This window comes from Myotis yumanensis, unplaced genomic scaffold (assembly GCF_028538775.1).
Source record: "Myotis yumanensis isolate MYYU_CA2020_CCGP unplaced genomic scaffold, mMyoYum1.0.hap1 SCAF_12, whole genome shotgun sequence".
Taxonomy (NCBI): domain Eukaryota; kingdom Metazoa; phylum Chordata; class Mammalia; order Chiroptera; family Vespertilionidae; genus Myotis; species Myotis yumanensis.
Window position 1 is genome coordinate 39,292,745 of NW_027223763.1, and position 23,952 is coordinate 39,316,696.

Sequence of the window (23,952 nt, forward strand, 5' to 3'; positions counted from 1 at the left end):
TTCTATAAGGAATGAGCTAAACCATAAAACTGTGACACATGTTAGCCAATGGAGTACCATAGTGACACATCTAACAATTAGAAGGTAGAGTTTTGATAAAAGACCTGGGATGGCCAACAGTGACCCTAAAGGAATAAAAAAACACCAGTAAACAAGGAAAGGTTAAAATGTGACAGAATTGATTTTTCAAGCAGAGGGTAGGTGATACCACAGAGACTATAGGAAACATGGCAACCAACAGCAAGGCACTTAAAATGGAATCTGATTCTGCTCTGGGAATGACTGTTCATATTTTCTTTATCGAATGAAATGGATTTGAAAAAGAAAAAAATAAACTGGGGAATAACAGTGCTTATCACTAGATAAGTAGGGATGGTTTTTATATGTTTGTTATTTTCTAAAGGTTCTATAATAAAAATATTACTTTTATTTTTAATTACAAGACTTTTTTAAACAAAATGGACAAATCAGCCATTCACTTGTAGGAACAACCTAAAATTAATCTGAGCATATGTAAATCTCCCCCATTAGACTCAAGACCCTCATGAGTGAGAACCTATGTCATTGTTCCTTGGAACTCCGGTGTCTAACACGGGGCCTATGTATATTAAGAAGTGCTTTTGGCAAATGAATTTTGATTGTGGACAAAATCCCAAACCAGGTGACCCCTGGTATAGCCTCAGGAAGGAAATTAAGGAAATGCACAAAGAAATTAAGTAGCAGGGTTTTCCCACAAGCAGCTGACCAGCATTTGTCTGGGCAGCCTCCTTTCCAAAAAGGTCCCTTTATGGGGTATTGCCAATCAACTTGATAGATACATTAGCCCACATTATAGCTTAATGTTTCTTATTACTAAAATTTTCCATTAAGTCCTTTGTCCTCTCTCGCTTAGCTGTCCTCCTTCTCATATTGCCTATGAATTGAGCCACGCTGTTCTGCCCGGTTCTTGCTTTTGAGAAAGCTAGAGGGACCCTATTTCTATGGTGACTTTATTTGAGTTTGGATGTCATTTATAAATGTGTGAGGAATTCAAGCTGTCTCTAAACAACAGTCATTTTCAACCATTTGCTTTCTGGTTTGCTCAAGAGGAGAAAGCAGTGATATTACACAACAAAAATGATTCCTGGCAGTTTATCCCCAACTGGTAACACTATGGTCCTTAAACCACACCCATGTGTGCATAAATGCACACTCGTGCACACACACATACACATCACATTCAATGTCCCTCCAGCTGCAGCAAAGATATCACTTAATGTCTAAAGATATTTTTAAAAACCCTCATGAATAGCTTCTCAAGACATTCTTTATAATAAAGTACAGTACTTCATTTAGCTATCAAATAATAACTATGCTTTGTTGAATACTTGAGGTCATGATTCACAACTGAGTTTAGAAAGTGGCCACCTCCTACATATTCACTTAAAATGCAAATTCCTCATTAGATTCTACATCTAAAGAAGCACAGAGCCCAATGATAGCCAAGCCCCATCTTTGCTCACAGCAGAGCCAAAGTCCCAGAAACTTTTTCCATACCCAGCCCACCAAAATTTAAGTCCTCAGTGAATCACTATTCCATATGTGTGAGTTTGTACACAATTTTCAAATAAAATGACTTGAAACTGACAATGTATGTGGGCAAAGAAAGAAAACTGAATAATCATGCAAGTTGTAGTGCTTCACTAAAGTTTAGAAAAAAATCAAGAAAAAATTAATCACGGAAACTCTATGCCTTCCAACCAAGGTTACTTTGAAATGTAAAGTGAATTGATATCTTTCATCAGTCTATGCTATACCGAAGTTCCATGAGATTGGGAGGAAAAAACCTGAGTATGTCAGAGCTATTTATTTTCCGTTTCCTACGTTTCCCATAATTACCTACCAAATGAATGTGGGAGAGTTTGTTATGCAGAATTGATCTGAAATACATCAGTCCCTTTTAAATTCTCTTTTCTCCCTATAGCAGAAAATATCCTAGAATGGAGTCAAAAATGAACCAGGACTATGGGCCAAGAACAGGGCTTTGGGTAATTTAGTAATCTCGCACTCTCCAGTGCAGAAGCCAAACCACTGGGGAGCGGAGTCAAAGGACTCGCAGGGCACAATAAAGTGACGCTTCCCAATGGTTACAGCCGAGATAGCTCTGCCGCAGCCCAGACTGTTCTCGCCATGAACCCGAGTTCAAGTTTTCTAAATGTTTTTCCCAAGATCCCGAGATCAATTTCAAACGCTGTTCCTCTCAAAAGTCCCAAAGGAGACTCGCTCACCCACCCCACCCTGCAAGCAGCGTACTTCCTGTTCTCTAGGGCCGGTCAAGAACTCTAACTTGACAGTGACACACACTGAAAAAAAAAAAAAAAAGGAAGTGGCTACAAGACCATTTCAAGACATTTACTTAATTTCTTTTGAAAAGGGAGATCCATCTCCCTGTCCACCTGGAAAGTTTCAATGGGACGAAGCCATCACACCCGCTTGAAAGTCGCAGAGAATGTCCATGTTGTAAAACCGAGGGCGACACCACTTTTAAAATACACTTTTTTAAAAAATCTTCGAAATCCTCTTGCTATCCAAAACGATCCCTCCCCTTTCGCGAACGCAACCGAGCTAGCAAACTCCTCTCCTGGTGGGTCGCATCTCGAGAGCGAGGGTCCGGGCCGGGTCTGCCCGGCCAAGTGGCAGAGGAAGCTTGCAGGGCACCGAGGCGGTCGGGGGACCCGGCGAGCACCTCCCTTACCTGGTTTGACCGGTTTGGGTGGCGGCTTCGCCATCTCGCTTCCTGGAGCAGCTGATCCTGAAGACGACGCACGAAAAGCCCAAGGAACGCCCCGCCAGCCGGCGCTCGGTCAACCAAAGCTCCTGGTGGTCGGGTCTGCAGCTATGCGCCTTCGAGGACCTGCGCCCACCCTCGGCGGCAGGACTAGCGGACGCAGGCAGAGGGGCTCGGCGCAGTCCCTGCCCCGCCCCGCGGCCGCCCAGCCGTCCAGAGCGCGCGGCCAGGCTGACGAGGAAGTGGCCGCCGCCTCGCCGAGCGCTCATTGGCTCCCGGGCTGGCAGCTGCGGCGCGGCGGCGGGGGCGCGGCGGCGGGGGCGCGGGAGCGCGGGCGGCGGAGCCAGCCGGAGTCTAGCCAGGGCGCTGCCGGCGCGCGCCCCCGACGAGATAGGGCTGGACCCGCAGGGGCGCGCGCAGAACCACGCTCGCCGGAGCCCGGCCCCGCCCTACGGGGTCTGCCGCGGGCGTCCCGCGGGGTGGGCTGATCCCTCCGTTAATGACCTGTACCTGGGCCGCCTCTGACCCGGGAGGGGCGCAGTGGGAGGAGCGCAGGGGCAGGGGCAAGGGCAAGGGCAAGGGCCTCTGGGTGAGCGAGCTGTGGGCTTGCGGAGGGTTAGTGACCGGCGCGCCGGGCCATCGCCTCTGCCGCGTTGCCGGGGAGGACTAGAAAGTCCGGGTGAGTACCTGCCTGACCCCGCCGCGCCGCGCAGACTCGCCCCGTGGGGCCTAGAAGTGTTTACAGAGTGTTTCCTCTGCTGGAGCCCGAACCTAGATGCGACTTGCAAGTCCCGTTGGGCCTCTGACCCCCTCGACGGGCCGATACGTAGCCTGCCACGTGTACTCGTGCTGACTTAGTGCTTTAACGCCCCGTAATAATCCTTAAAATGGGAGTCTGCCTCCCACAGACCGTCCAGATGGTGGGGGGAGGCACCCGGGACAAGACCAGGTCGTGATCCCCACGGAGGAGGTCTTGTATCCTCCGGCATTGGGGTTGACTAACTACCGCCCCCTGCCTCCTGTTATCGTAGGGCCTGCTAACCAAGAACGGTTTTTACATTTTTATATGGCTGGAAAGAGGTCACAAGAATATTTTGTGGCACGTGAAAATAATATAATTCACATTCCAATGTTCAGGAAGTGTTAGGGACACAGCCACGCTCAGTTGCTTATGTATCATCTGTGGCCGCTCTCACTTCATAGGAGCTGCGCGCAAAGTCGGAAACATTCTCTGTGTAGCTAGCACTTTGCAAACGTGTGCCCACCCATCACCTAGCAAACTGAATCGCCAATGGGAGCAAGGGCTGGAGCACACACGAAATGCAGCGTTTATAAGTTCGAAACAGCACAGTCAGTATTATACACCAACTGTGTGTTTGGGGAAAGAAAAATGGAAAAGAAAGAGAACCTTTCTACATAAGACTCTAATGAAGTAAAATGAAGTTTCGAAACTTACACCAGGGGTTAGTGAAAGGTGGAGTGATTCCAAGGGAAAGGGAAATCTTTTGCATATTCAGAAACTTGAGCCAAATTGCTCTTTTCAATACGTGAAAAAGCAGAACACTTCTTTAGCATATTGTCATTGGTCTGCCAAACAGTTTGTGTTAGGGAGTTATTATTTTCATATTATTTGCTGATTCTGCACATGCCACCTCTGACTATTTTGCAGTTTGGAATCCAAAATGTACCAACTTGAGTAGTGAAATAAATGAAATATTATAAGCACCAGCTATGAAAAAAAAAGGACTCAACAATATATTTTACTTAGGGTAGAAGGAAGTAGTTAAAATTACTTATTTTGGGTTTGCTCATGGATATCTTTGTCGCTTCTCCTACCCCTATGCAAATGCTCTGTGCTGCTGAGGAAAGCTTTGCACTTATTGGGAGAATAAAGCACGTTAATATCCCATGAGATGGGGTGGTGATTATATTCCTAGTAATCGGATGCCCTGCGTTGATGAGGCTGGAAAATCCAAATGGTTGTCTCTCTGGAGACATTCAGTGATTAACAGTGTGTAGTTGATCAAATTTGTTTGCTTCATGGAGGCTGCTGCTGTGTATACATACAGTATTTAGAGACTGGCAACTCTTGATTGAAAGCTTTTGAAATGTGATTTTAAAATAGTTCTTAAAGAGGGCTACAGGCAGTGAAATAACAGAACCTGGTGTTGAGGTGGACAGTGCCAGGCCTGAACTTAGGAATCACCAGAAGCTACCCTGTGCATCCAACACTGTCTGAAATAAATGGCTTCTGGGATTTCTACACCCCCTACCACCCCAGCTACTCATCCCAGCCAGAGGTCTTGCTTCTGCTGCTTCCAGTTCCCCACCCTTCCCACCACATTGTCATCTGTTGGTTGCTAATGGACTGTACTCAACATTTGCCCAAGCACTGACTTGGACAGGCTAAGACTATTAACTAATATAGAACCGAGGGTTCCTGTTTTGGTAAAAACTTGCGTTGGACTGGGGGAGTTCCCTCCTGAGCCCAAGAGAATTTATAATAGTAGGTTCTTGACTCTCTCTCTCACTCCTAGTTTCTGAATTGCTAGAGCTTCCGCCCAAATAATCCCCTCAAGCCTGTTTCCAGGGCCACAACCACACTCATTACTTACATGCTATGTAATTGATACAGTAACCTAATGTGTATGCACAGGTGTGGCAAGAAGCACAGGGGACCAGTAGTCCTTGCCATGTAGTGTGCAGAGAAAATATACACCCATCAATAATACATCAAGAAAAAGGACATTAATTATACATGAGCCTCACAAGCCAGCGCATGTGCACCATTTTTTCTTTGCTCTTGGTAATAAAGTGCTTTTTAGCAGCTTGGAAAGAGGTCTGGTTTTGTTTCTCACTTTTCCAAAACATACTACCTTGGGCAAGTCACTGCATTTTCTGGGCCAGTTTCAACTATAAAATGAAGGGGTGGACTAAGTGAACTCCCTAAGCCAGTGGTCAGCAAACTGTGGCTCACGAGCCACGTGCGGCTCTTTGGCCCCTTGAGTGTGGCTCTTCCACAAAATACCAACTTCTGCGCATGGGCCAGGAAGTTTCAATTGCACTGTATGTGCGCGCCCGCACGTGGTATTTTGTGGAAGAGCCACACTCAAGGGGCCAAAGAGCCGGATGTGGCTTGCGAGCCGCAGTTTGCCAACCACTGCCCTAAGCCATCCTTTCACACGAGAAAGGACATTTATCAACAAAAAAGTAGGAAAGGTACCCTCTCAAGATAAAGGGCAGCCTTCTCTATCCCCACCCCTCCAAAAAAATAGTTGCCACCCTTGCACTGACATATTAAAAATAAGAATAGGGTAAAACTAAACCCAAAAGAAAAATTATGTGGGCAAAAAAAGGGGCCACATACTAAACCTGACCAGCTCAAGGGAGGCCTGTGTGGCGGGCCTTACACACAGAGACTGAAAGGAACCATACAGGATGGTCAGAACATAAATATTCCTGCCTCAAAGCTAGTCATGGCAGGTGTCACATCCTCGGCCTGGACCTTCCTTGACAAAGGTTCGGTTTTTACCTTAAGTAAGTCTGTCTGTTGTCTTTTTGCATCTAAGATAACAAACCCTTGGAATGTCAGTGTAATCTCCTTTTTCCAGACCCCACAGAGTATAACCTCACACCAGGGCATGGGACCACACCACCCCTCACTGTTATCTTGTTCCCCAAATACCATCCCTGTGTGCTGTGAATGTTCATTATTAACTCTCCTGTACCCACCAGTGTAAAAGAAGTGTCTCTCTGTTTTGTTCTTTATCCAATCTCAGGGATTTCCCGTTTTGCTTTATCCCACCTCCCTATCACCAATGAATTTCATGTAACCCCCCTTCTGTCTCTTCCTTTGTTTTTAATGTATAAAATAAGCAGCAAAACTACCACTCTCCAGAGCATTTTTTCAATCCGTTGAGATTTGGCTTCCCAGCAATTGTCAGTTTGGCTCAAATGAACTCATAAAAAAAAAAGTCTACAGATTTGGACGTTTCTTACATAGACAATTACAGCATAAAAATTCACGGTACTCATTGTCTGTAATTGGTCCCTTGACACGCTTGGTCAATTTGGGTGGGATATATATTCAATAATGCAACTCCTGGTGAAACTCAGATGTCCCACGTGTTCTGTTACTGTATTTTTGGAATAGTCATTATTGAATTCTTGTCTCACATAGGCATGTTAATGAAAGTGGGACCGAACCTTAAGCTATTGCTCTCAGTTTGGAATATTCTGGGTAAACTGAGCAGACGCCAAGGAGCAACCATCCCTCTGCACCAGGCTCTTCTCCCCACCACCTCTCCCCAGGGGACATCTGGACACAGGTCAGAGATAGGAACCGGGGAGGCTGCTGGGAACCCCCAGCTCAGGGGCCACTCCCCAGGAACAGCACAGCTTAGATTCCTGACCAGCCAAGCAAAGCAGTCAGGGATAAAGAGCAGCTTTCTAAGGCTCCCTCCACTGACCTTTCCCTTTTCACGTAAAAAGGTGAAACTGGCCCATGGGAGGGACTGCTGTGATGAGCCTTAGATGGCCATGTGTGAAACTGCCCTCCAGCCCCTAGACCAGGGGTCAACAAACCAGGGTCTTGTGCCTAAAACCTGGCCCTCTGCTTCAACATTTGCCATCAGTTTTCTGATAGGGAGCACAAACTTGCAAATCCAGTAAGGGAAATGTTATCCAAAAAAAGAAAAGAAAAGAATTCCATTCTTTTCATTAGTAGACATGTATTACCCAAAAACAGATGTACTCGATTATTATTATGTCTTGACTGTTATCAAAAACATAGTGGAAATTTGTTTTCTCTCTCATATAAATACCTACAAAATAACCTGGATTTTGCCTCTTTACCCACAAAGCCTCTAACATTTACTGCCTGTCCCATTTCTGAAAAAAAGTTATCTACCCTAGCCTCAGACCTAGGCTTTTGGGTGGGGAAATAGTGCCCTTAACGCAGAGGGTGCAGAGGGGAAAGAGAGAGACAGAGAAGCTCTGTGATTCCCTCCGTGGGGAAAATGGATCACGTCCAAGTGATTGAATCCAGCAGGTAAAAGGCGACCTGGCTGAGGGGCCGGGTATAAAACTGTAGGGTGCTCTGCAACCTCGCAGCTCTTCCACAGCCTTGAAAACACACCTTCAAGGGTATCCGCTTTGTCACGGGCCCTTTCAGCTCCCTTGACTTGGGCACACAGGCGCTGAGCACGCACCATCTGTGGGCAGTTAGCAGGAGAGTGTGGCCGAGAGAAGCCAGCACAGGCATACCTCGTTTTACCGTGCTTTACGGACGTTGCGTCTGTTTTTTTTTACAAATTGAAGTCAAGACCCTCCACCAGCAAAAAGATTATGACTACCTTTATTACAGCGTGGTCTGGAACTGAACCCACAGTATCTCCAGGGTATGCCTGTACCGTGTGAAGCTCCTCCACAGAATGTGGATAGTCCAGGGCTGTGCCATCTTTCCCCTCAGCTGGCCCTCCCAGAGTAGGACTCTTTCTTTTACCTCTTCAGACATCTAAATGATAAGCATTCAATTTTTTTTTTATTTCAGGAAATTTCAGAAGACATTTTCAAAGCTAATTATGAAAACATTTGTCATTGGGATTGGTGGGTGAGTAATTTTGCTACACACAGGTCAAGACACTCAGGATGCCCAAAGGGTGTTTTCATGTGGACGTGATGGGGGAAGGAGAAGCAGTGAGGATTCCCGAGTCCTGGATAACAGGCCAGTATCAAATGTAAAATGGAGCCCTGGCTGCATAAATGCCAACAGGAGGCGGGAGAGTTTCCTTGTAAACAGAAAAACAGGAGAGTCAATAAGCTACTTTATCATTTATTTTCTATACCAAAGGCAAGGCCTGATCAGATGCTATTTAGGTCCAGGATGGTTTCATTCTCCAGATGGCTGCTCCCTCAGTGTGACGTCGGAGAGAAGCTATCATTTCTTTTCTGTTACGCCCAGCTTTGGACATATGGAATATGGAACCACCTCACTTGGCTGGTGCGATCAGCTAAAATGGACCTCCCACCTGTCCCCAAAGTGGAAAGTGATCAGGGGAAAAGGCGACATTGCAGAGGGAGAGGTGAATTCATGATAGGTGGGCTTATAATAAGCCACTCCTCCATTTTTCTCCACTGTGCATTGAAAAAGAATCTCGATGACCAAATGCAGTTTTATATATTTGCATTAAAATGTACTGCTCATATTCTGTGTTGCATATAAACCCTGTGAATGTTTCACTATAGACAAAAAAAATTCTTTTGTTTCCAACACAATAGCTGTATTTAGTCTTGGTATTACCCAGTTCACTTGCCCAGTAGTTAGTTACTTTTCTCCTCAATCCTTCCCAGCTTATTTCTTTTTTTGAGAATATATTTTTATTGATTTCAGAGAGGAAAGGGAGAGAGAGATAGAAATATCAATAATGAGGGAGAACCATTGATCGGCTGCCTCCTGCATGCTTCCTACTGGGGATCAAGCCCACATCCTGGGCATGTGCCCTGACCGGGAATCAAACCGTGACCTTCTGGTTCATAGGTTGATGCTCAACCACTGAGCAGCACTGGCCATGCCCCAGCTTATTTCTTATAATTTATTGCACAGTCTACTTATGCCTTGGTTTTCTCTACAGAAAAACATTATCTATGAAAGAAATAATTTTTCTTAGATATTAGATATTGTTTTAAATGTTCTTTTTCTAAGATATTTTTAATGTTTTATGTTTTTTAATGTAACTTTCTTCTTGGTACTTTCAGTATTTTTACGACGTTTCTCTCTCTTTTTTTTTTTTTGGTTCAGTGTGACAAATGGTGGGAAGACAACACTGGCTAAAAAATTGCAAAAACATCTCCCAAACTGCAGTGTCATATCTCAGGATGATTTCTTTAAGGTATCTTTAAAACTTCTTAGATAATTTATTTAATACAAAAGAAGTTCTAGTAGCAAAGTTGATTGTATTACATCCAAAAAACCTTTTTTGAGTGATAAAGCTTTTGTAGTGAAGGTAGAGTCAATGCAATAGTGTTACTTATCCACTAGATGGCACCACTATCGCGGCTGTTCTTTGATTTTATTTATCCTCATTCAATGCATTTATTAAAGATTTATCACCTCTTCATTGTATAATTGTATTATTTCTGCATTGCACAGTTTTTATGGGTACTTTATTATTTTTTCAGCCACCATCTGAGATAGAGACAGATAAAAATGGATTTCTGCAGTACGATGGTAAGTAGATGAGCTTGTGAAAATATTACACCCTAATGTTCATTTTCTTTTTCAAACCCAAATATGGTGCTAACTATGAAGACATTCTCATAGTGTGTTTAAATACATATTACTGTACTTTGAATGTGCTTTTGTAAAGGTTTCTGACTTATGTTCAGCTATTTTTATTTATTTATATATACATACATATTTTTCTTGATTTCAGAGAGGAAGGGAGAGAGAGATAGAACATCAGTAATGAGAGAAAATAATTGATCGGCTGCTTCCTGCATGCCCCCTACTGGGGATCGAGCCCACAACCGGGTATGTGCCCTAACCGGGAATCGAACTGTGATCTCCTGGTTCATATGTCGATGTTCAACCACTGAGCCACACCGGCCAGGCTGTTCAACTATTTTTTAAAATGAAATATTTTCCCCAGTTTTATATTTAAAACTGAAAACTTTGGAATGATATAGATTTTTTTCTTCTGCAACTAGGGCAAGGTGGGTACTCCAGTCATCCGTGCCTGGGGAATATATCTACTTCCCTTCCCTACCCGCAGTCTTACCTGGGGCAAACTTAAAGCACTCATCTCTGAGCTTTCCTCTCCAGTGACCACGGTGGTCTGAACAGTTGATTTTTTTTTCTTTTCATTGATCAAAAACCATAATGAATATATTTTAGATGGATTCACATCACTCCTCTACCCAATCTAACACTGCTTTGAAGCCAAAGGATTAAAGTCCATGAGTAAAAGTGTATTTTCCTATAAAGAATGTCATGCTATATCAGTGATGGTGAACCTATGACACGCGTGTCAGAGGTGACACGCAAACTCATTTTTTTGGTTGATTTTTCTTTGTTAAATGGCATTTAAATATATAAAATAAATATCAAAAATATAAGTCTTTGTTTTACTGTGGTTGCAAATATCAAAAAATTTCTATATGTGACACGGCACCAGAGTTAAGTTAGGGTTTTTCAAAATGCTGACACGCCGAGCTCAAAAGGTTCGCCATCACTGTGCTATACCCTAGCCGGTTTGGCTCAGCGGATAGAGCATCGGCCTGCGGACCAAAGGGTCCCTGGTTTGATTCCAGTCAAGGGCACGTACCTTGGTTGCAAGCTCCTGGTCAGGGCTCATACAGGAGGCAACCAATTAATGTGTTTCTCTCACATTGATGTTTCTCTCTCTGTCTTTCCCTCTCTGTTCCACTCTCCCTAAAAATCAATGAAAAAACAAATGTCAGGCTAATAAACTATATTTAATGGTATTATCAACTTTTATAATTAACAAGATAATCATTGAGAGCTTATCCAAACTAGCAACCAAGGAAATTATCTTGAGGAGCCATAAAATATGTTCTTTATTTTTTAACTTTGATAACCTTGGAGGTAAAATGTTGTGTAGTCAGTTCTTACAGACACATGATAGTTTTAAGAGAGGCAAAGTCCTTGAGTTGCTGTCTGTTCATGTGTCTTGAGCTACAGTCAAGATATTTTTTTCTTCTCTTCCCTTCTTCTAAAGGTTAGTAAGGAAGATTATACAAAGTAAGAGTTAAACAAGGAAACATTGTTTTCAACAATTGATGAAGGATTATTCCTAATTTAAATGAGTCCTTACAAACTAATAAGACAAACACTTATATCCCAATTGAAAAAAATGTCCAAGGATGTGAATAAGCTATTGACAGAAGGAAAAGGTTATTGATAATGCGCAATAAAAAATCAACCTCAAAGGTACAGGGACATCCTCCAATCACAGAGCATTGAATTAGAAATTAGAAATCAATAACTAAAGAGGAAGTAAAATCCCAAGTGTTTGCAAAATAATCAGTACCCCTTTTTTTCTGATTTTTAAAAACTTTAACTTTAGCCCTAATCGGTTTGGCTCAGTGAATAGAGCGTCGGCCTACAGACTGAAAGGTCCCAGGTAAGATTCCGGTCAAAGGCATGTACCTTGGTTGTGGGCACATCCCCAGTAGGATGTGTGCAGGAAGCAGCTGATCTATGTTTCTCTCTCATTGATGTTTCTAATTCTATTCCTCTTTGTAAAAAATCAATAAAATATATATATATTTTTTAAAAACTTTATTTTTATTGTTGACACTATTATAGATGTCCCCATTCCCCCCCTTTGCCCACCTCCACCCAGTTCCCACCCCCTTCCCTCTGCCCATCACCACAGTTATCTGTGTCTATCAGTTATGCATATATGTTCTTTGGCTAATCCCTTCACCTTCTTTCATCCAGTTTCCCCCATCCCCCTCCTATCTGACAGTTGTCAGTCTGTTCCATATATCCTTGCCTCAGTAAAAACTTTTCCTAATAAGGGAAAATTTTAAACATATACAAAAGTAGGCAAGCCCTAGCCGGTTTGGCTCAGTGGATAGAGCATTGGCCTGCGAACTGAAAGGTCCCAGATTCGATTCCAGTCAAGGGCACATGCCCAGGTTGTGGGCTCGATCCTCCATGGGGGGCTTTTAGGAGGCAGCTAATCAATGATTCTCTCTCATCTTTGATGTTTCTATCTTTCTCTCCTTCTTCCTTCCTCTCTGAAATCAATAAAAATATAATTTAAAAAAAAAGTAGGCAAGAAAGTATAATGAACTCTCATGAGTTCAACATCCAGCTTTTAAAAATAATGAACTCTTGGCCAATTTTATCTAGACCCTCACTCACTTTCTCCTATATTATTTTGGAGCAAATCCCAGACATCATCCATTTTATCTGAAGCAAAACATTTTTATAGCCCATGACTTAAAGAATAAATCATAATGAAAATTAGAAAAGATTTTTAATTGAGTAATAATGAAAATATATTAATACTAACGGTATTTCTGGTTCCAGCCAAAATGGATTGGCCCCATTCCTAACTATTTCTTCCTCTTACTAAAAACCCTGGATGAAATACAGCAAACAAAGGAAAGACTCTGAAAGATGAAAGGAAGAGAGCAGACTGGCTAGGGACTTCAGGCCTTGAGGAATAACATGGCTGTGAGTTACCAGAGATTTCTTTTTTCCTCTTATGTATTCAAGAAGGGGTGCTGGAGAAGTGTGCAACATGGAACCATCAACAGATACAGACAACAAACAAACAAACCAGGAAACCTATTCCTTAGTCAAAGGACCAAAAAAGGATGTCCCAGCAGAATAGAAAATCATTTTCACAATATCCACCCTACTCAAGCCAAAGGGGAAAAAAAAACAAATCACTTCCCCGTCATGATGTTAGCAGGGCCAAGTGGGGAGCAAGACTTCTGAACCCATCACACTAGTAAGGTGGGGTCAGGTAGCCCTCCATGTCATCCATAGGGATCATATCAGTGGAACAAAACGGTGACTGAACTTCCACCCCGCCCAGCAGCAAAGAGGCAGGATGAGGTAGTGTGAGGTGGTGCTAGTTGTACTCCACACTTTTTTCGCCCAGATAGTCAGCTTCTATCAGCAGAACTCAGTGGAGAGCTGAACTTGACCCTTTGCTGAGCAGCAATGAAGCCACACCAGCACTTTAATTTTCCCTTTCTCCCTTCATGACAATCCCTCCCGAGCTAAGTATCAGTGAGGCCCAGCCAGGAGCCAAACATCCCCTCATCTGGGCAATCTACACCCAAACAGGTGACTACTGCAAAAAAAGATTAAATAGGCTTAAGAACCTCGCAACATAATATCCAACATTTCCAGAACAAGACTGAGTATCACTTGTCATATTGAAAACCAGGCAATTCTCAACTTGAGTGAGAAAAGGCAATCCACAGACACCAACTTCCCTCTCCATATTGAGACAGATGTTGGAATTACCTGACAAAGTGTTTTAAAGCAGTGTTTATTAAAAGGCTTCAGCGGAAAATAAAATAAAAATAAAAGGCTTTAGGGAGAAATTGTGAACATTCTTGCGTCAAGTGAAAACTTAGAAAGCCTCAGTAAAGAAATGCCAAATATAAAAAAGAGCCAAATTGAAAGTTTAAAACTGAAAACAAATAATAACTGAAATTTTAAAACTCACTGGATCAGCTCAACAGAATAAATATGATAGAGGAAAGAATCCGTGAACTACGAAACAAAACAACAGAAATTATTCAATCTGAACAACGGAGAGAAAACAGAATGAAAAGAAATTAACAGAAATATGGACAATAACAAAAGATCTAACATATTATTGGAGTCTAAGAAGGAGAGGAGAAAGAGTGTGGTGCTGCAAAAGTATATGAAGTGCCCTGGTGGGGTAGCTTAATTGGTTAGAGCATTATCCCGATATGCCAAGGTTGCAGGTTCAATCTCTAGTCGGGAAGAAGCAACCAATGAATGCATGAACAACAAATTGATGTTTCTCTCTCTCTCTCTCTCTCTCTCTATCTATCTATCTCTCATCAATTTTTTTTTAAAAAATTAAGTAAAACAAAAGTAATGGTGTAAAACATCTCAAATTTGGCATAAGGCATAAATCTACATATGCAAGAATCTGAGTGATCCCAAAACAGGTTACACAACACTGTTCAAGAAAAAAAAAAAAAAAGCTCTAGCCGTTTTGACTCAGTGGATAGAGCATCGGCCTGCAGACTGAAGGGTCCCTAAGGACTGAAAGTATGCTTGATTCTAGCCAAGGGCATGTATCAGTCTGGGCCTTGATGGGGCAAGTGCAGGAGGCTACCAATCGTTGTGTCTCATATGGATATTTCTCTCTTTCTTTTCCCTCTCCCTTCCACTCTCTCTAAAAATCAATGGAAAAATATTCTCGGGTTAGGATTAAAAATAAAAAACAGCACAACAATAACAACAACAACAAAAAACAGGAAAGGCACAAATTACAAATACCAAAAACAAAAATAATAGCATTACAGATGCTACCTACATTAAAAGGATAAGAGGGTATTATAAACAACTTATGTGAATACATTAGAAAACAAATAAAATTTACTATTTCCCAGAAAAATGTAACTTACCAAGACTAACACCAGAACAAATAGAAAATCTTAGTAGCCGTATATCTTACCTAATAATAGACAAACATGCAAATTGACCATACATTCGCTACACCTTAAGCCACACCCATCAGCCAATCAGAGCGACTATATGCAAATTAACTCAACCAAGATGGCGGCCAGCAGCCACAGAGCTGAAGCGAGCAGGAGGCTTGGTTGCCCCAATGATGGAGGAAGCCAAGCCTCCTGGCCTGCTCTGAGCTCCACTCAAAGCAACAAAGTTTCAATTATAGAAGGTAAATAAAGCCCAGATACCTGCTTCCAGTCGCCATGACCATGGAGCTGGAGCAAATAAAAAAAAAGGAAAAGCTGAGAGCTTCAGTCGGCAGAAAGACTGGGAATGACTGGTCACTATGACACACACTGACTACCAGGGGGCAGACGCTCAATGTAGGAGCTGCCCCCTGGTGGTCAGTGCACTCCCACAGAGGGAGCTCTGCTCAGCCACAAGCCAGGCTGATGGCTGCCAGCACAGCGGTGGTGGCAGGAGCCTCTCCTGCCTCCTCAGCAGCGCTATGGATGTCCGACTGCAGCTCAGGTCTGCTCCCTGCTGGTAAGAGGACATCCCCCGAGGGCTGCCGGGCTGCCAGAGGGATGTCTGACTGCCAGCTTGGGCCTGATCCCCCAGGGAGCAGGCCTAAGCCAGCAGGTGGACATCCTCCGAGGGGTCCCAGACTGCAAGAGGGCATAGGGCGGGCTGAGGGACCCCCGAGTGCACAAATTTTTGTGCACCGGGCCTCTAGTCTATTAAATAAATTAAGGATTAATTAATAAAAACCTCTAAGCCCAGATGACCCAATTCAGTACTTCTGGAGTGAGACTCAGAATTCGCCTTCCTCATAAATTCCCAGGTCATGCTGAGGCTGCTGGTAAAGGTACCAAGAATCATTTTTATAACTGTGAGCTCAGAAAGTATGCTCATGTTAGAGTTTGAAAATGACATATTTGTGTTCTTTGTAAAAGTTCTAATGGTTTTCTTCTTGTTTATCTGTAAGAGCTCTTTATATATTGAAAATATTCGTTCTTTAACAAACACGTTGTAGATATTTTCCTCAGGGTGTCATATATCTTTCAAACTAATTTGTAGATATTTTTTCATCCAAAAATGTTAGACTTTCATGTAGTCAGGGGGTAGTAGAAATTATAAATAAAGCAAGATTCACCATGAGTTTATGATTGTCAAAGCTGCTCATGAGGACATGGAAGTTCATTGTACTTCACTCTCTACTTTTGTATAGGTATCAAACGTCCCATAATAAAAATGTTTCAAACATACCCATCTATCACTATTAGAGTTTAAAAGTGTCTAAAAGATTTGTTACAGGGTTTTTTGGAGGGTAAATAGTGTGTTTAATATATTTAGCAAGCCCGGAATATATTCATATCCTCATCATAACACTTTTTTGGTACTGGCTTCTCATTTTTGTGTGTTGTTTGAAGTGCTTGAAGCGCTTAACATGGAAAAAATGATGTCCACCATTTCTTGCTGGATGCAAAGCTCGAGACACTCTCCGGTATCAACAGAGAGAAACACTGAGGACGTTCCCGTATTAATCATCGAAGGTTTCCTTCTCTTTAATTATAAGTAAGCATCCTCACTCAGATATTGACTTGGAATGAATGGGAGGGAAACCCCTGTGAACTGAATATGCTATTATTTTAGGCCCCTTGAGACTATATGGAATAGAAGATACTTTGTGACCATTCCATATGAAGAATGTAAGAGGAGGAGGAGGTAAGTTTTGAAACTGCCTTTGTAGATGTTGATTCAAAAGACAAAATTTACAAAAAATGAGGACAGCAACATTATTGAGCAATATGTATATGTCATTTTTCAAACAAGAGAAGCCTCAGCTCTTTACATAATAAGGAAAACCTTTTTCCATAAATAATCATCCACGTGAACAAATACAAATTACTTTTCTAAGAAAAGGCCCTGTAGGAGCTATTTGGATGATTTCTCCTAAATCTTTAAATGAAACAATTCCATGTTGATGACTTTAAATTAGTTGGCCTATATTCTGCTATAGCCATAAAGAACACCAATTACTTTAAAGCTCAATCCTGCATATCAGTATTTCATCATTATTTACATTGATATTTGTCTGTTAATTATTTTATTAAAAAAATTGAGGGGGAAAAGATAATATAAATTATAGTGAATTAGAAGATTAATTTTTGGAGGAGCAAGCTAAATTCATTTTACTGTCTTTGTAACTGGCATTGAGTCTGAAATGTATAGTCTTAATCCTGTTTAGATTCGATCTCAGTGATTTTTTTTTTATTATCCTGGCCATTATTATTTTACTTTATTGATGTGTGTTTCTATCAACAAAGTTTCCTACCTGTTTTGACAGCACGAGGGTCTATGAGCCTCCAGACCCTCCAGGGTACTTTGATGGCCACGTGTGGCCCATGTATCTAAAGCACAGACAAGAAATAGAGGACATTGAGTGGGAAATTGGTAAGTGCCTTTCTCCCTCCATGGGAGACCTTTAACCTGTCATTTCCAGAAAGTACAGAAAATTCAAAAGGAATGTTTCTTATGTATGTGTTACATTATAAAGGAAACTGTAAGCTGTAGCACTCTGGGCTCCCGTCTTCCACAACAGGCTCTCCTGGCTTCTGCTTGTCTCTCTATGGCTCTTGTGAATAGCTTGTCAACTTCTAGGTGGTCATTTGTTCAATAAATATGAATTGAATGTTTTCAATGTACAGATATTGAACTGGTATATATCAAGGGAAATAAGGCAGATCCAGTCCATACTCTTATGAGCCAACATTCTACTATTGAAGCAAACGTTAAACTAGCTACATGAGCATGTCCTTTCCAGCTGTGCTGAGTACTGTGACAGCGAGCTCTTAGGGCACTGCCTAAGTCCCAGTGATCCAGCCACATGTCAACTGACAGGGTTAACTGGAGAAAGGGAAGAGTGTTGGGATGGAAGATCACCCCAGTGGGTGTGATACATAGAAAGGCTAGGGGCAGGAAGAAATGATCAGCATCCAGAAGAAGTGGAGAGGGTGTATATGTGGAGAGAAAACCAAGGACAAGAAGTGCTGTTGGTAATACAGGAAAGATCCTAACCCTACAAGGCTATATAGGCCAGTTAAGGGCTTGGGTCATTATCTCAATAAAAGCAGGAAGCCCTCTACAGACAGGTTAGAACGAAGACATGTTAGATATCAGATTCTTATAAGATATCTCTGGCTATGTGGAGGGTGGGTGTAGTGGATGCAATATTGGGCATATGTGCTCAATAGAACTGGATGGTAGTATAGATAGGGTGGGTCCAGGGAATCAAGGTGTCGAGGACCATACCTTGGAACCTGGCAGGTACTGTTTTGGAAAAGAGAAAAAAGTGAAGGAGTTGCAGGTTTGGAAGGTAAGAATGCAAGTCTGTTTGGCATAAGTTAAGATGCCTGAGAGACATAAAGTGGCGATTTGGGGGTAAACATCTGGATCTGTGAGCCCAGGCTCAGAACAGACCTCTGGAATACAGGGCTCAACACGGAGAAACTACAGGAAGCTGAGAGAGAAGGCTCTTGGTTGGAGCAGAAGCAGCAGGACTGATGCACACTTTTCAGAATGAAGGGAGTTGCCCATATTGGGAAAAGCTCCGTGACCTCTTCTTCAGTCAAGTTCAACCCCTTCTCCCCATCCACAGAGCCACTGCGGGGGTTCTAGCCACAACACTTCCTCTTCTCACTGTTTCTCTCTCCCTCTCCATCTAAAACAAAAATCTAACTATGTCCCTGCCTTGCTTGATATCTTCATAGAGTCTCCAGCTCTCCGGTAAAACCCCCACACAGCCAGGCATCGAGGCCTCTAAAGACAAAGGCACAGCCTTGCTCCAGAACCAAAACCTCCTCTCTCCACTGTTTCTGCCTCCCCACATTCTAGGTTTTCCTAACGGTGCATCTTATTAACAGGCAGAATTCTCTCCTACCTCCTACCTCTGCAGGTTTCTGACTAGAAGGCCTTTTCCTTCCTTTAACATACATGACTTCTACTTTTTCTCCAAGACTTACTATGCCAGTTTTATTAAAAATATGTATCTTCTGGGCCCGGCTGGAGTGGCTCAGTGTTTGAGCATTGACCTATGAACAAGAAGGTCACAGCTGATTCCTGGTCAGAGCACATATCTGGGTTGCGGGTTCAATCCCCAGTGGAGGGCATGCAGGAGGCAACTGATCAATGATTGTCTCTCATCATTGATGTTTCTATCTCTCCCTTCCTCTCTGAAATATATATATCTTCTGGGCCTGAAGAATTCTGATTCAGTATACATGTGGGGAGCCCAGACCCTTACATGGTTTAAGAAGCTTCACAGATAGTCTTGATGCATCAGTAAGTGGGATAACTACTCTCTTACATGATTCTTTCAGGGACGCACCTCTTCAGTCCATATACACAATGCCATTTAATTATTTCCCTTTCTTTTTCTCCCATTAAAAAAAAGTAATAATGTTCTTATTAACTAGTGTGCATTTCTCTGTAGTTAACCAAAAATTTTTACCTGTTGTTCCTGGCTATAATGTACTTTGCTCTCTAATGGCTATTCATTTATTTTTATTTTATGGTCCTGGGTTCTTTGGTTAAACCTACTAGTATTTTCAAGAGATATCAGGTGCCAAAGTAAGCATGCTATCTTAATAAGCCTGTTAGCATTTGACTTGTCTCTTTTTCCCTTTTCAGTTTACCTGGATGGAACAAAATCTAAAGAGGACCTCTTTTCACAAGTGTATGAAGATCTAAGACAAGAACTGGCAAAGCAAAAATGTAAGTATTGTCCTAAGGAACAGCTAGGAGTATAGTTCATTACATACCTAAGAATGGCATACCAGAATGCTAATGTAAGAGTGACTTACATTCATTGCTTTGAAGGTAATTCAGAATCAGACTCTGGATGGGTTTAAGGACTTGATCAATTTTTTAAGGGTGAAAATATCCGTCCTTTGTTATACCTCTTAATATTTTGTTATATAGTTTAAATATTTTAGTAGATAGCTGCTATTTCAATAAGACTGAAATGATCCTTTGGCCAAGTGAAGTTAAAATGCTGGTGATTTTGTTTGTTTTAATATGTCTCAGAGCTCCCCTTGTCTTTATTCCTCTCAAAGATTTTTTTCATGAATTTCTGTTTCCCAGATACCTCAAAAGTAAGCATAAGGCTTAAAAAATTATTTACTGAGTGTTTCGTTAAGATTTTTATATTAGACAACACATTTGCAAGTGAGAGAAATCCTCCTACATTTTGCTTAAAGCAAAATCAGTACAGGAGCAGCAGTCACTGACAGACATCATGTCTGTTAGAAGCACTGTCCTCTTAGGTCCAACAGCCCCAGTGGAAAAAGACAGTTTACCCTTTTTCAAGATTGTTCCTGAGTTGATAAATGTTGAAGCTGGGTGTTGGGTACAAGGGGTTTACATATAATTCTCACTGCTTTTGCAAATGTTTAAAAAATTTTAAAGTTTTTTTAAATTTTATTTTTCAAGTACAGGTGACATTCATATTATTTTATATTAGTTTCAGGTGTACAGCATAGTGGTTAGACAATCACATAATGTATAACATGATCCCCTAATATATCAAGTACTCACCTGGCACCATACTTAGTCATTGCAATATTACTGACTATATTTCCTCTGCTGTAGTTTGCAACTCATGACTATTTTGTAACTACCAATTCGTACTTCTTAATCCCTGTGCCTTTTACACCCAGCCTCCCAACCCCACCTTAAACAGTTTTTTTAAAAGCAGTTTTCCATTCTAGCCCAGCTGAAAGTTCCCTCGGAAGACTTTGATTGGTCCTGCTTGGATCACATGACTTTTGCTAAACCAATCACTATGGCCAGGAAGCCAGCATACTCAGACTGCCTAGAACTGGATCATGTACTGATCTTGTAATTGAATATACCCCCTAAGGCAGGGGTCCTCAAACTTTTTAAACAGGGGGCCAGTTCACTGTCCCTCAGACCGTTGGAGGGCCGGACTATAGTTTAAAAAAAAACTATGAACAAATTCCTATGCACACTGCACATATCTTATTTTGAAGTAAAAAAACAAAACGAGAACAAATACAATATTTGTATTTGCATGTGGCCCGCAGGCCGTAGTTTGAGGACCCCTGCCCTAAGGTCTCCTGAATTAAAGGGAGAAATTAAAGGGAAAGCAGAGCAGGAGGTAGAAACCAGAAGAAGAAGGATAACAAAGCATGCTAGGAGAACAAAACTATAGATCTAGCTGCTGTTATATTTGAACTAAAAAGATTTTTATGGCTAACTCATGCAAAATGCAATGACTCAAGACAAGACAGTATGAGTCACTCCAACAGTGAAGAATATTACATGCTTTTTTGGTGAGACACACTGCCATAGTCCAAATATCTTCTCTTAAGAATCAGATTTCCCATGTCCTCAATAAATTCCTATCTGACCAGGGAACTGAGCCCAGCAATGCAGCTTATTGGTCCTACAAGCTCCTAATTTCAGGATCAGCCCTTCATGTAGGAAGGAACCCAACTGAAGAAATTTCAGGACCATTTTTAAATTACTTCTTAGTGGAACTTGTAGTTCTTGCCAGATACGCCTGCCCAACCCTGCCATCTGTTACCTTGATGAAAGGCAGGCCTCCTACAGTGAAGCTCCAGCATGACTGGATAAGGGGGTGTAGGGGGAAAGAAGGGGTGGGGCCACAACATTAGTAACAAAGAAACAGAATTTCCAGAGGATGTGGCCCAGAAATCAGGATTTTAAAAAGATTCCCAGGTGATTCTAATGTGCAGCCAAGGTTGAGAACCACTGTCCTAGAGACTTGTAAGGAAATAATTAACTGCTCCTTTTAAGGCTATCTTGCTTGTGTTCCAGATATTGGATAAAGTTTAAAAAGAAGAAAATACAGGGTGGGCAAAAGTAGGTTTATAGTTGTGAGTACGCGAAACACAGTTTATTCTTGTGTTATTATTTATTAATTACTGGATTGTCCATACGAATAGTTGTAAAGCTACTTTTGCCCACCTCTGTGTGTAACGGACACGTTAGAAGAGAAATAAAATCCAAAACAGATCAGCTTTTCTTACCTTCAAGACCTGTTATTTTTTTTCCAGTTGTATAAGTTACTGTGTTATATTAACCCACCATCTTTCCCATTTCTTCCAACCACAGTGTCCTGCAAAGCCAGCCTGGAGGGATCCTCAGCATAGCCTGCTGTAACCCGCAATTCAGGAAGGAGCTAGTGGGGAGGACTTTCAGATGTTTCATTTGACTACTCTTTAAGTTTCTCATAACATCTCATAAACCTGCTCAACTAATTTTCCACTCTAAGCACATAAAATCATAATTGTGATAAAGTCATAATAATGAATGGGAAACAACAAAGACTGAATTTGATTAATAAGAAACACTAAATGACCAAGGAGAATAAGGATATGAAGTTATATATTTAATTCCATCCTTCTTAAATCCAGACTTTGAAGCGAAATTGAATGATTACCTATTCTCACTATAACAAGGCAGTCTAGTCACCAGCATCATTCAAACCTCCTTTAAGAATGTTTACTTTTATCTCATGATAAAAATATATTAATTATAAAACAAGTTTTAATGTAAAAGTAAAAGGAGAAAAAATAATCACCTATATGTCCACCAGTCAGCAATGTTAACATCTTAATGAGTACACATCCAATGATTTTGCTGTTCACATTCATCTGTCTTTTATATGGTTACATGATTTACATGGTTCATTGTGATGCTTGTTTCTTTTTAAAATTAATATCTAATATTTAAGAAGCTTTATAGAACCATTATATAATGAAACTGAATAAAACTAAATAGCTCTCCCAGTTGAAGAACTGAAGTCTGAGTTCTGTTTTGCTCATTGAAAGTGAATTATAAGGCAACATAGACATCGTAGTGCAGAAGATGTCACATGTCTAATTTCAAATCATAGAAATAAGAAATTGCAAACTAAAAATATAATCAAATGTTTATATTTTTCTTTTTGGCATTTTTCTACATTGGATTTAAAATATAATTTCTAATTATAAAGTAAGAGTAGCATAATAGTTGAAATTGATGTAAGATTATTGAGTCATTTCCCAATTGTTGGATATTTAGTTTTGTACCGGTGTTTCATATTGGCAAATAACATGCTATAAAAGATATCTATGAAGATTGCTGGTTTTCTTCTTTAGTTACACTAAAATTTTACAGAATAGCGCTTAGTCAAAGAGTATAGTCATTTTCACATTTTACATACTTCAAATATTAAATACTAAAAAAGAAAGAACTCATGGACATTGGACAACAGTGTGGTGATTGCGGGGGGGGGCGGGGGGAGAAGAGGTGGATGGAGGTAGAGGAAGTATAGAGAGGATAAATGGTTATGGGGGGATGAAAAAAAGAAACAGAGGCATAGATATATGGAACAGACTGACAGCCATCAGATGAGAGGGGGTGGTGACTGGATGTCAGAAGGCGAAGGGATTAGCCAAAAAACATATATGCATAACCCACAATAACCCATAGACACCGACAACAGTGTGGTGATGGCCAGAGGGAAGGTGGGGTGGGGGCAGGGTGGATGTGGGCAAAGGGGTCGGGGAGGGAGAATGGAGACATTTGTAATAGTGTCAACAATAAAAATAAAGTTAAAACAATTTTTAAAAAGATTAAATACTTGCCCTAACCTGTTTGGCTCACTGGATAGAGCGTCGGCCTGGGGACTGAAGAGTCCCGGGTTTGATTCTGGTCAAGGGCATGTACCTTGATTGCAGGCACATCCCCAGTAGGGGGTGTGCAGGAGGCAGCTGATCGATGCTTCTCTCTCATCGATGTTTCTAACTCTCTATCCCTCTCCCTTCCTCTCTGTATAAAATCAATAAAATATATTTTTTAAAAAAAAGATTAAATACTAAAAAATGTGTGTTTCTCATCCAGCCTGTGTGGCACAGTGGTTGAGCAACCCATGAACCAGGAGGTCATGGTCTGA

General features: G+C 41.5%; 2 protein-coding genes across 3 annotated transcripts in view; one reads left to right on the forward strand and one right to left on the reverse strand.

Moving 5' to 3' along the window:
* Positions 1-2,979, reverse strand: part of OSTF1 (osteoclast stimulating factor 1) — a 56,820-nt gene extending 53,841 nt beyond the window's left edge. The window contains exon 1 of the mRNA XM_070431480.1: positions 2,735-2,979. Coding sequence (XP_070287581.1) covers positions 2,735-2,768 — 34 coding nt within the window. The 5' untranslated portion in view covers positions 2,769-2,979. The remainder of the gene's footprint in view (positions 1-2,734) is intronic.
* A 210-nt stretch (positions 2,980-3,189) lies between these two features.
* Positions 3,190-23,539, forward strand: NMRK1 (nicotinamide riboside kinase 1). Of its 2 annotated transcripts, XM_070431481.1 has the most exons (10): positions 3,190-3,446; positions 6,948-7,095; positions 8,319-8,378; positions 9,567-9,657; positions 9,947-9,995; positions 16,400-16,544; positions 16,623-16,694; positions 17,317-17,423; positions 19,659-19,742; positions 22,128-23,539. In XM_070431481.1, exons 2-10 carry the CDS (start codon positions 6,950-6,952, stop codon positions 22,163-22,165), a joined length of 792 nt encoding a protein of 263 aa, XP_070287582.1. In that variant the 5' UTR covers positions 3,190-3,446; positions 6,948-6,949; the 3' UTR covers positions 22,166-23,539. The 2 variants fall into 2 exon arrangements, with proteins under 2 accessions (XP_070287582.1, XP_070287583.1); XM_070431482.1 differs by lacking the exon at positions 6,948-7,095.
* Positions 23,540-23,952: the final 413 nt, after the last annotated feature.

Coding starts and splice junctions, on each gene's coding strand:
- NMRK1 (XM_070431481.1), top strand. CDS start 6,950: ATGTTAATGAAAGTGGGACCGAACCTTAAGCTATTGCTCTCAGTTTGG. Junction 9,996..16,399: donor TGGATTTCTGCAGTACGATG/GTAAGTAGATGA, acceptor TGTTGTTTGAAG/TGCTTGAAGCGCTTAACATG. Junction 16,695..17,316: donor GAATGTAAGAGGAGGAGGAG/GTAAGTTTTGAA, acceptor CTGTTTTGACAG/CACGAGGGTCTATGAGCCTC.